Source organism: Macaca nemestrina, chromosome 12 (genome assembly GCF_043159975.1).
Source record: "Macaca nemestrina isolate mMacNem1 chromosome 12, mMacNem.hap1, whole genome shotgun sequence".
Taxonomy (NCBI): domain Eukaryota; kingdom Metazoa; phylum Chordata; class Mammalia; order Primates; family Cercopithecidae; genus Macaca; species Macaca nemestrina.
Window position 1 is genome coordinate 55326218 of NC_092136.1, and position 12041 is coordinate 55338258.

At 51.5% G+C, this 12041-nt stretch overlaps 1 protein-coding gene across 9 annotated transcripts in view; it reads right to left on the reverse strand.

The window, feature by feature from the left end:
- LOC105488771 (adenosine monophosphate deaminase 3) overlaps positions 1–12041 on the reverse strand; it is a 57765-nt gene that overhangs the window by 10590 nt on the left and 35134 nt on the right. For all 9 annotated transcript variants that reach the window (XM_011753181.3, XM_011753177.3, XM_011753179.3 and 6 more), the window contains 5 exons: positions 11003–11132; positions 4859–5053; positions 3370–3501; positions 2490–2653; positions 1280–1406 (listed from right to left, as the gene is read on the reverse strand). In XM_011753181.3, coding sequence (XP_011751483.2) covers positions 1280–1406; positions 2490–2653; positions 3370–3501; positions 4859–5053; positions 11003–11132 — 748 coding nt within the window. The remainder of the gene's footprint in view (positions 1–1279; positions 1407–2489; positions 2654–3369; positions 3502–4858; positions 5054–11002; positions 11133–12041) is intronic.

A 12041-nucleotide genomic window follows, 5' to 3' on the forward strand; every position in this document is an offset into this window, starting at 1 on the left:
TCTCACCAAACCCCACACTCTGTGCAGAGTCCCTGCACTGCCACACCTCAGAGACACAAGCTGGTAGCTGCTGTGCACCTCACTGTTCTCACTTGGGAGGCAACATAGAATAGGGGTTCGGGGCACATCGCTGGAGTCAGCCTGCCTGGACACGCATTCCAGCTCTGCCACTTTTAGCTTTATGATCTGTTTTAATTTCCTTGTGTGTCAATTGGAGCTAGCAGCTTCACAGGGCTTTGGTGAGGATTAAATGAGATAATCCAGGGAGAGCACTTAACACCATGTCCAACACACACCAAGCACATAATAATTCTTCTTATTGTTAATAACAAAATGGTGATAGTAATGGGGTAATTGTGAGGCTTAGGTGAGATCACATCGTGGCGTCTGACCAGGCCAGACAGCACACATGAGTGTGAGCTGTTTCCACTAGGTCAAGCTCCCCTCCTGTCCCCAGGCAGGCCCCTGACTCTCACCCTTGCCCCCACCTCCAGCTACCTTCTCTTCTGGGCCATCTCCACACAACAGCCAGAATATGTTTGTCTAAAACATAAATTCGATGATGTCCCTCAGCTTGTCCAATCACTTTCTGGGCACACAGACTCAATCCTTCCCCCTGTGCCCCAGCCCTCGGGCTCCCCCCTGCACCTCTCCCTGTAGAAAGTCATCCATCACCGGGCACTGGCCTGTATCACCATCTGATACCCCCTGGATGCCAGGCATCAGAGGGAGGGACTGGCTCCCTCCCCCTCTCCCTCCCTCCCTGGTTAAGTCTCTCCCAGACTGCTCCTCTCCTTCTCCTACAACTAACTGAATCTGGAAAGGAAATACGTTTTGGGGGTTTGTACTTAATCACACATGGTGTGAGGACCTTTGTTGCTGGTAAAGCAGGTGAATTAAAGTGTTTGCATTTCTAAAAAAAAAAAAAAAAAAAAACCTGAGGCTGCTGCTTGGTGCTATCGGGGGCTAGATCCAGCCTTTCCAGCCCCACCTGGCAGGAACCAAGTTCCCAGTCTTTGTCCACTGTTGCCTTCCTCTCTGGAAAGGCCTGCCCCAAGACCCCCCACCCCCACCCCGCCACCCACGACTCCCAGAGCTGCCCCTGAGGGGAAAGGGACTTTTTAGAAATCCAGCTTCTTGGGGCTGGTGACCCCATGCCTGGATCACAGGTGGCAGGACCTGAGATACCTCGGTGAAGGGCGGGAGCAAACCTGACCCAGCTCACAGCGAATCCATTCCTGCCACTATGAGCCCTGCCTGGGGCACCACCCACACTTACATATTTAAGGAAGAGGTGAAGCTCTCGATGATCTTGGGGGTTGATTGTAGCCTCGAAAAGGGGCAGGAAGATGTTCTCCAGCATCTTCCCAAAGTTTGGCAGCAGCTTCTTCGACCTAAATATGTCGCTGGGGGACAGCAAAGACTCGCTTATCAGGTGGATCCAACAGCCCGCTGCCCTGTCAGAGAGCAGCCCCAGTCACTTCCTCAGGCACCCTGTGTCCCCATCAAACACCCAGAGTCAAGTCAGATGTGGCCTGAACACAGATCCCTCCTCTCTCCTCCTCTCCCAGCAATGTCTGCAATACTCTGCCTTGGTTTGCAAGCTCCACACCTACCCACGCCCATCAGAGCACTTCCTCAAGCCAGAGGCCACTGGGAGTGGGATGTTGGCATTCTGGCTGACCAACAGGCTGAGATATGAGTCCTCAAACTCCCAGTGACCCAAACATTCTGTTACTCAGCTGTTTCCCTAAACCACATACCCCAGTCCATCCTGGAGCCATGGGCTCCACCCTGGCCAGCCACCTGGAGAGGACAGCAGTCATCTGAGTGACATCCAGGGAGAGGGCCAGCAATGTAGACCACTACCAGCTCTCCCCATACTCCGGGTCTCACCAGAAGGACAATCCATCCTCAACCCACAATGAGAAGAAGGTGAGGATGGTTGTTCCCCCAAGGCTTTTGCACTGCTATATTTTTCAAAGATCAAGAGTCCTAGTGTCGGCCGGACGCGGTGGCTCACACCTGTAATCCCAGCATTTTGGGAAGCTGAAGCAGGTGGATCACGAGATCAGGAGTTCAAGACCAGCCTGGCCAAGATGGTGAAACCCCATCTCTACTAAAAATACAAAAATTAGCCAGACGCGGTGGCGGGTGTCTGTAATCCCTGCTACTTGGGAGGCTGAGGCAAAGAATTGCTTGAACCAGGGAGGTGGAGGTTGCAGTGAGCCAAGATCACACCACTACACTCAGAGCCTGGGTGACAGAGTGAGACGCTGTTTCAAAAAAAAAAAAAAAAAAAAGAGTTCTAGTATCATGCAGACATCTTTGCTTATCACTCCTTCCATAGAAAAAATCCCTGGAAAGGACAAGCCTAAGCTGGCACCAGAACAGGCCCTACCTCTCAGGAGTGCAGATTCAGCAGCCCACGAGGGACAGACTGTCACCTCCGTAGGGCACAGGGCAGACAGCGGGGCCACCTGACTTACTAGATCCGGGGCACCTGGATGATCCAGCGCATGTTGGGAGAGTAGACCTTGTGCTGGATGAACCAGCGGGCCAGGTTGGGCCACTCCTCAGGACTGCGGCCGTAGATGGAGAGCCGTGGCTCTGAGTACTGGTACTTGCTCTCCTCCAGCTCCCGGGCAACCTCCTGGCGTAAGAAGAGCTTGGGTCAGCCCCAGTGCATCCCAGCTACATAGGAGACCCTCACTCTCCATCACCAGCAGGGTCCTGTGGCTCCCCCAGCCACCTTGTTCCCACTCTGGAAGCACTGATCTAAATCCCCAGGGCTGCCTGCTCCTGTAAGCTCTTGTTCCACTTTAGCAGAAGCTCCCTCTGGGGAGGAAGGCCTTGGGTCTGCAGAACCAGGCCACAGCAGAAGCGTCTCCACACGGAGCTCATCTGCACCCAGCCGGGTTCATGCTGCAGAGACAGGAAAGCCAGGCCAGGTGCTGTGAGCTCGTCCAAGGTGGATACCCTTCCCTCCTCTTCCCTGCAGTTGGCACATGCCACAGCACTGGGCACCTGGGCACCTCACCCTTGCCTGAGTTGATGGTGGACAGAGGGAGGGGAAGGGGCCAGGGGCACACAGGGCCCCCACCCTCTGAAGGCCACAGCACTGGGCACCTGGGCACCTCACCCTTCCCTGAGCTGATGGTGAACAAAGGGAGGGAAAGGAGCCAGGGGCACACAGGGCCCCCACTCTCTGAAGGCCACAGCACTGGGCACCTGGGCACCTCACCCTTCCCTGAGCTGATGGTGAACAAAGGGAGGGAAAGGAGCCAGGGGCACACAGGGCCCCCACTCTCTGAAGGCAGATGTTGGCAGGCACCTGAGAGGCCTTAGAGAGACTGAGGGTTCACTCACCTTGACCATCCGAGCAAAGTACTCTCCTCCCAGATAGTTTTCAGTTTTCAAATACAGGTCACGCAGCTCACTGGCCCCCACAGGGTTGTATTTGGAGTTGAACTTGTCGAAGCGGTGGAATGTCTGCCGGCCCTGCGGGAGGAGACCACACCAATCGGCGCATCATTCTGCAGCCACCACGCACATTCCCCTCTCTAGACCTTTACGAGACGGCCTTCTGTATGGCCACACCGAAAGACATCTTCTATGTCAATTCTTGCATGAAACCTTAGAAACTCCTGGGAACCAGGACCATGGATCCTTACTCGGTCAGCTTGGGATCCTTTGGCAAGGCCCCCTGTGAAGGAACAGCAGGGGCCCCATCTGCAAGTCACCACAGCTCAGCTTGGGACACGGCTGGCTTAGTGAGCAGAGAGGCTGGACCACTGAATAATAGAGCATTCCCTATCACTGCTCACATTTTGTAAAGCACTTTCTCCATATTATATCATTCAATGTTCTGTTTAACAAAGGTTTTTTTTGTTCTAATAAAGCATGCACAACACAACACTTACCATTTCAACCATTTTTAACTGTACAGTTCCAGTGGCTTTAAGTACATTGACACTGGTGTGCAACCATCACCACTAACCATTTCCAGAACTTTTTTATCATCCCAAAGTCTATACCCACTAAACTAACTCCCCATGCCTTCCTCTCGCCTGCCCCTGGTAACTTCTATTCTCCTTTCTATTTCTATGAATTTGCCTATTCTAGGTACCTTATATCAGTGGAATCATGTGATATTTGTCCTTTTGAGTCTGGCTTCGATTTAGTGTAATCTTTTGAAAAGTTCATTGATGGTTGTTGCATGTATCAGTACTTTACTCCTTCTTATGGCTGAACGATATTCCATGGTATGGATATACCACATTTTGCTTACCCATTCATCTGTTGATGAACACGGGCTGTTTCTATCTGTTGGCTGCTATGAATAATACTGCTATGAATATTGGTATGTGAGTATCTGTTCTTCAAGTTCCTGCTTTCAGTTCTTTTGGGTATATACCTAGAAGTGAATTGCTGAGGCATAGGTAATTCTATACATAACTTTCTTAGGAACTACCATACTGTTTTCCATAGCAGTTACACTATCATTTAGTGTTTCAATATTTTTTTTTAAGTGAATAAGGCACATGGCTGTCACCATTTTATAGGCAAGGAAATAAAAGCTTCTGTGAGTTGCCTAAGGGCACAAAACTCCTAAGTGGCAGGAGTGGGATTAGTGCTTAGACCTGTCGGGCCCCAAGCCACACACCCTCTTTCCCTGTCCTATGGCTGCCCCAGACCTGTTATTCTCTGAGGCCACATGATCTCTTAGTCAGATAGAAGAGAAAGAGTTGCTTCCATAGCGCCTCCCCGCAAGCACAGTCACGGTGGCTTTCCAGGGGGCTGAGTCCCCAGCCAGGGCTGCTGTCTGCTGGCGGCACTGGAGCGGAAGCTCACTCACCGCGTGGACATCCAGCGAGTCCACAGTGAGGTCGTAGGGGTCCATGTGCAGGCTGTCAAACACCTGCCGCAGGGTGATCTTCTGGCCCCGCTTCTCCACCACAGTCCTGTCAGGCTCCGTCTGGTACGTGTGCTTGATGAAGCGCAGCAGATGTTTTTGGTTCATGCAGGCAGCTGCATGGATGTGCGTGTCCACCTGGAACACAGCACCCACCAGGCCCTGAGTCAGGCCACCTCCCCTAGCAACAAGAGTTAAGACATCCAACCCTTAATGTGCACAGAACCCCAGCACCTCATGGGCCATCGGGGCGGCCCCACCAATGCCTGGATCCCACTCCGCATCTCTCCTCAGACTTCGAAACCGGCATCCCTCCCTTTCAGCCTTGCTGCCCATTCCACCTCCTTACAGCACCAGGAAATCTTTTTAAAATGCAGATTGGATCAGGCCATTCCCCAGTCAACAAACGACCAGTGGGCCCATCAGCCTCACAATACAGTCCAAGTGCCTTGGCCTGGGATTCAAGGCTTATTTCAAGCCTTAACTCTCGCCTTGCCACTGCCCCATTCTGTGCTACAGCCGTGACAAACCACTTATGGGCACACAAGACACCGAGGTACAGCACACTGTGTCACTTTGCCCATGTGTTTCTTCAGTCTGGAATGCCCTACTTTCTCTCCACCATCTCATCCACCTAGAAATTTCCCACAACCTCCTCCATTTGGGAGCCAACCTTGTTCCTCCAAACACAACTGAATGTTCTTTCGCTCGCCCAACCTCAAAACCTGGCACAGGCATCCCATTGCTGTGCAGACCCTCCTGATCACTCTCATGTCTGGGTGTCTACTCTTTCACTAGACTGGGAGCTCCTCAAGGACAAAGGCCATGTTTGATGCCTCTAAGTCTTCAGCACCTACCCGAGAGCCTAGTACAAAGTCGAACCAATGGATGAATGAATGAACAAATTAAGAGGTGTGACAGGTTCTCATGGTTTCAGTGATAACTTTGAGGGCCCATCAAATCCCACTCTTCCCATTGATCCCTCTCAGAACCCTCAGAGCATTCCCAAAGCAAACCTCCAAGTGGGAATGAATGAGAACAGACACTAGAGGCCAACCCCCGAAACATACCCTTCCTTGACTAGTCACACCTCACCCAAACTCCAGGGCATCCAAGTCCCAAGAAGAAGCCACTCTACTGGAAGCTGCTCTAGTGACCCTAAGCCAACATATGGACTCAAGCCATGGGGCCCAAGGCCAAAGATCTTAGAGCAAATCCTAAAAAGCAGAAATGAACAGTCAGCTTAGACTTCTCCCCACATTGCTGGGAAAGGCAGTTTTTTGCAGAAGGCACCTTTGCAGAAGGAGCCCAGCAAGATCTCGAAATATGTCCTCTATATCGTGCGAAGTCCTGTGATACCAGACTGACCCCTTGCATCTCTGTCCTCTCCTTTTCAGCCTCCTTAGTCAGCTCATCCTCACTACCAGACCTCTTAATAATGGAATTTCTTGATGCCTGGTCCTGGGCTCTCTTGTCCTCTCACTATAAACTCTCTCCAAAGGTGATCTGTTCCATTTCTGTGTATTTAATTATTTTACTTATACCAATTCCCAAATTTATGTCACCAGCCAAAAGCTCCAGAACTGTACATACTACTGCCTACTTGACACCTCTATCTGGATAACCCAAAGGCAGTTCAAACTTAATATATCCAAAAGCGGACTCTTCATCTCTGACCCCAGCCCAAGCCTGATGATTATCTCCCAGATTCTGGAATCCTAGGAAATGGAGTGTCCTGAATCCAGTTGGTCACGCTGAAAAACTGGGAGTCATCCTTGGCTTTCCTACTACTCCCTTCCCTCAGTGAGTCTCATCAATTCTGCCTTCCAAATGGATGTCAAATCCATACAATATTCTCCAACCCCACTGCCACTACAGGAGTTCAAGCCTGCATGTTCTCAGGCCTGAATTCACAGTGACCTCCTAACTGGTCTTGTTCCTTTTTCTTGTGCTCTGGTTCAATTCATTCTCCATACACAGAAGCTAGAAGGGATTTTTTAAATGTAATTTGTTTCTGTTACTGAACCCTCTTCATTAATCTTAGGATGAGGGTTCTGCTAATATTACCTGGATCCTACCCATCTCCCCATCCCTCATCCCCACTCGCCCTTTTCACTGTGCTTCACTCACAGGACAGCCATAAGCCCTGAGAAATGAAGCCCCAGCTAAGCTGAGGGATGGCCTGAAGTCACTGTGGGCAAACTGGCTCCCCCTCCCTGAGCCCAAGGGACCTACGGGAGCTCCCGGGGAGGATGACAGCAGCCTCACAGGCCAGGCTGCTGACAGCCATTAGACCACACTCTGGAGCTACTGTTGCGGCCGACTGGGCGCTCAGCCTGGGCTGGGGTGAGGAGGCGGCTGACCTCAGGGCAGGGAATGCTGTCCATGGCTGGCTGAGCATCTCCAAGTCATGCCAAACCAGATATTTGATCCACTGGACCTCTGTGAGCATTATGCCAGCCAGCCCATGTCATTAGCCACAGCTCTCACTCATCAGGGTCCTTCCTGCCATTAATCTTGCCATTCTTACCAGAAAGACAGACCACTGGACATTGGGGAAACAAAACAAAGCAGAAAACTAAAACATCCCCAAAATCCAGGCTCCTCAGAGATGAGGCTGGGCTCACGTGGGATGCACAAGAGAAGGTCAGCCTGGCTCAGCTCAGCTGGACACAGCTTGGTGCAACGAACTCAGCATGACTCAGCGGATTCTGGGCTTTCTGATCCTGTTCTCTAGCTTACCAATGACACACCACAGGGGGGTCAACCTATCCTTACCCCCGTGAGTCACAAGATAAATGAGGAAAACAACTGGACAATCCAGGAAGCACCCCATCCAAACTTCAGAATCTCAAGGGTGATTATTTTAGGAACAAAATAATTGAAGGTCATTGGAGGTCAGTGTTTTCAATTCACCAGAGGATCTAAGTGCATTCCCCATGTTCACCTAAGATTCAGATGTAAACAAAGAGCAGAGTTTCCAAACCTGGGACCTAAGCCAACACTGACCATTTCCATACCCATGGCAGGCATTGATAATCGAGGACAGCACTCTTTTCACTAAGCTTTAGGAGTGGCCTCTGGTAACTACCCCTAATTGGTCAGGTTTAGTACAGAAGATAAAACCTATTTGCTATTCTTAATATGACACTTAAACCACAGTAGACCTCACCTATTTCTACCCAATTCCCAAGCAGCAAACACACTCAGCCCTTCTATCTTGCTTCTGCATAGAAAACAAGTGTCTCGGTCACACAGTCCTGCTGGCTGGGCCTCGGGGTATCTCAGCCCTTCACCTGCTGCAATGTGACGGGTCCCTCCACAGACACCACCCACACAGATCCATGGCCACGTCACAGCTCCTGCCTCAGACCACAGCCCTGTTCTGCCCCCGGGACACCAACAGCACTTTAGACAGATGGAGGCCACCATCCAGCCCATTCTGGATTTTAGAAAGCAGCTCTCCTCCCCATAGTAGAGGCTATGAGAGTGCTATCAAGGCCAAGTGTGGTGGCTCATGCCTGTAATCTCAGCACTTTGGGAGGCCAAGGCAGGCAGATCACCTGAGGCTAGGAGTTCGGGACCAGCCTGGGCAATATGGCAAAACCCCATTTCTACTAAAAATACAAAAATTAGCCAGGCGTGGTGCCAGGCACCTATAATCCCAGCTACTTGGGAGGCTGAGGCAGGAGAATCGCTTGAACCCAGGAGGCGGAGGTTGCAGTGAGCCGAGATTGCACCACTGCACTCCAGCGACAAGAGCAAAACTTCATCTCAAAAAAAAACCAAAAAAAGAGAGTGCTATCAAGTAGGCAGCACCCAGGGGCGGGCACAGGCCTGGCTCATAGCAGCCCTGCACCCATGTTTATGGACTGACAATGTGCCTAAGAACAGGCCACTGTGTCATAGGTATCAAGGTCATCTCTGTCCAGAGAAAACATTAACCCCAAGACTGCAGGAGAACCCTGGGGATAGGCTCTGATTTGTTACCCTAGCCCCACGCCAGGACTCGTTCTCATGTTGGGACCAGAGAGCAGTTGGTAGACCCAGGAACACCCACGGGGGCCCCACCTTAGAAGCAAACAGTGTCAGTGCCAGCACAGTCAGTAAGGACACCTTGGCCCCAGGCAGCAGGAAGCAGGTAAGCCCAGGGCATTCACGTATGCGCGGGACAGGACTGCAACGGGCTGGGAGAGGCGTTTCTTTGGACATGGGCCTGGGCACGTGCTAGGCATGTGAAGTTCTTTGGGCAGGGCTGAGAGGCATTCACATAGTGATAGAGACATCCACCTGTCTGAACACCTAAGGCTCACAGAGAAGGAACAAATGGTGCTTGAAGGTAAAAATGCCAGGGTGCCCACGTAAGTGGTGTCTAAAACACCTTTCACTTCTGCCTGGAAATCGCCAAGACACTTCCGCAAGCCTCTCAGGGCACATGAGCTGAAGCCAAACACTTCTTAAACCTCTTGATCCCATCCAAGTGGGAGTCTGTGTTGGACCCCCTGACGTGTAACAGAAGTGGGCTTAGGGCCTCCAGATATGGTCTTCCATCTGCATTGCTGAGTGCTCCCAGTCAGGAGGTCAGGGAGCCTAGAGCTGGGCTTTCCCAGAGGAGCCACATCCTCCCCTGGCCTACCTTCCCTTATCAAAGCTGACCCCAAAAAGAGGAAGTCCCCAGGAGGTCCCAGCTGGGACAGAGCTCCTGTGGAGATGACAACCCCACTGTGACTCCATTCAGCTTTGGCCATCCCTCCTCCAAGCAAAGCCTGATCCCCACTCTTCCCCAAGGAGCTTCTCTCCCAGCTCACCACACACCCCAGCCCACCTCCCTGCCTTCTGTGGGAAACCCGTAGCCCCCGCATGATCCAGGACCTCCCCACATATCTGCAGCCTTACTCTCCCCACAACCCACTGCTCCCTGCTCCCGATGACTGCGCTCCAGCCACACTGCACTGCTTGCAGTTACGTCAACGCACTGTTTTGACTCTCTCATATCATCCCTCCCTCCTGACATTTGCACATCACGTGCCTCTACCTGGAATGCCACCACTTCCATTCCCCTACCACACCCTCTGCCTGGCAAGCTCCTACTCACTCTAAGCCAGCTTAGTTCTGGCCTCTCCCTCAAACCACCTGGCTGACAGGAAGTGACTCTTGCTCACCATCAAACGCCCCTTGCCTAGCACTGACCCTGTGCCTCACTGCACAGCGCTTCAGCAGAAGAGAATAGAAAGGCTGGAGTCACGATCATTTAACCTTCACTCCTACCGCAGCTGCAGCCCCTGCAGGCGAAGACTGCCAGGAGCCCCAGGCAAGGCTGTCATCCCCTCGGTGGGAGAAGAGAGGCAGAGATCTGAGCATATCGGAGACTTTTCTTTAAATCCACATGATCCTGAAGGATGCAAAACCACAAACTCCCAACTCCAGAGAGATTTTTTTTCAGGGAATTTAAATTTTATTTTATTAACTTATTTATTTTACTTTAAGTTCCAGGATACATGTGCAGAACGTGCCAGTTTGTTACATAGGTAAATGTGTGCCATGGTAGTTTGTTGCACCTATCAACCCATCACCTAGGTATTAAGCCCAGCTGGAAGCCATCATCCTCAGCAAACTAACACAGGAACAGAGAAACCAAACACCGCATGTTCTCACTCATAAGGGAGCTGAACAATGAGAACACATGGACACAAGGAGGGGACCAAAGAGATCTTTACAGCTGTGTCTTTCCTTGATGACTCTCATACATCCCCTACCTTAAAAGTAGGCTGTGCTCAACTTTTATGACCAATTAATAGGCTGTGCCCTATTTTCCAAGGAAGAGGGCACATCCCAACAGATATACAATGAGGACAAAGGTTTCCACCTAGAGTGATTCAAGTGCTGTCTGAGACCCAGCCTGACACAAACATAGCTCACCCATCTTCCTTCTGCATGTATGCTTCATACCCCTCTGGCCACAAAGGCGGCCCTTAGCCAGGAGCCCTGACATTCTCACAGGGGACAAACCTCAGACTGGCTCAGGGCATCCCATGGGCTGGGAGGGGGACCGGGAGGGGCAGCTGTGAACACTGGCCCCTAACGCACCTTTCTCACGTTATAGAAGTCCCGGTGGGGGTTACTCTTCAACTCTTTGAACTCAGACATTTCGTTTAACATCTCATGAAGGCTGAACTTGGATTCCAGAAAGTTCAGTCGTCGGTGACAATAGGTTTTCCTGCAAGTTGGAGATGGGGAGAGACCATAGTTGAGCAGAAGTCACATCGAGCTCTCCAGTTTGGAGGCCCCCAGCATCTGCAGGGGCCAACCCTGGCTGGAAGGGTCAGGATGGAGCAGGGTAGAATGAGGAGGTTCCGGCTTTCTGCAGACCCTGCTGAACTGTTGAGTCACACCACAGACTCTATAAAGTCAGTGGAGAGTCAGGAGATGGGGCAATAGCAGGCCAGCTCTGGGACCTCATACAGGTGTTTTGACTTCTAGTTTACGTGTTTAGGGAATTAACCGCAAGCCTCCATTTCCCATAAGTAAATAACACCCAAGGCTGAAGTAAGGGTTAAACTGGTTTACGCCTGGGAAAGGGCCTGGCTCCAAGCACAGTGGACACTCAGTGGAGGTCTCCCTCCTTCATCCCCTCCTTTCCTTCCTCTTTTCTATCCTCAGCCACTTGTCATTCCTTGAAGAAGGAATTTGTTGCCCGGAGGACTGATAACACAGTCAAACTCCAAGGCATGACCTGCCCACCTTGGGTTGCAGAGGAACCAGCCCCCCGACCTAATGGCCATGGCCCAAGGACCTCTCAACTCTGAGGCTTCACGACAAGAGGAGGATGTTTTGCATCATGGGCAGGTTGGGACTGTAGGGATATTTGTTACCAAGACAGAAATCTCTGTAAGGACTGATGCCCCCAGATTCCCACCAACTCAGAGAAGGGGTTTTTATGATTTATCAGCCAGTAAAGGCCACTGGGGATGGGGATGCTCACTGCTGTGGCCAACCACCAGCCCACACCCAGCCCAGGTGCCTAGCCACACACCTGCATCCACAGCCACACAGAACCTTTGACCACAATTCATGCTACCCTGCTTCCTTGTGCCACCAGAACAAACAGCAGCTTCCTTGGCATCTA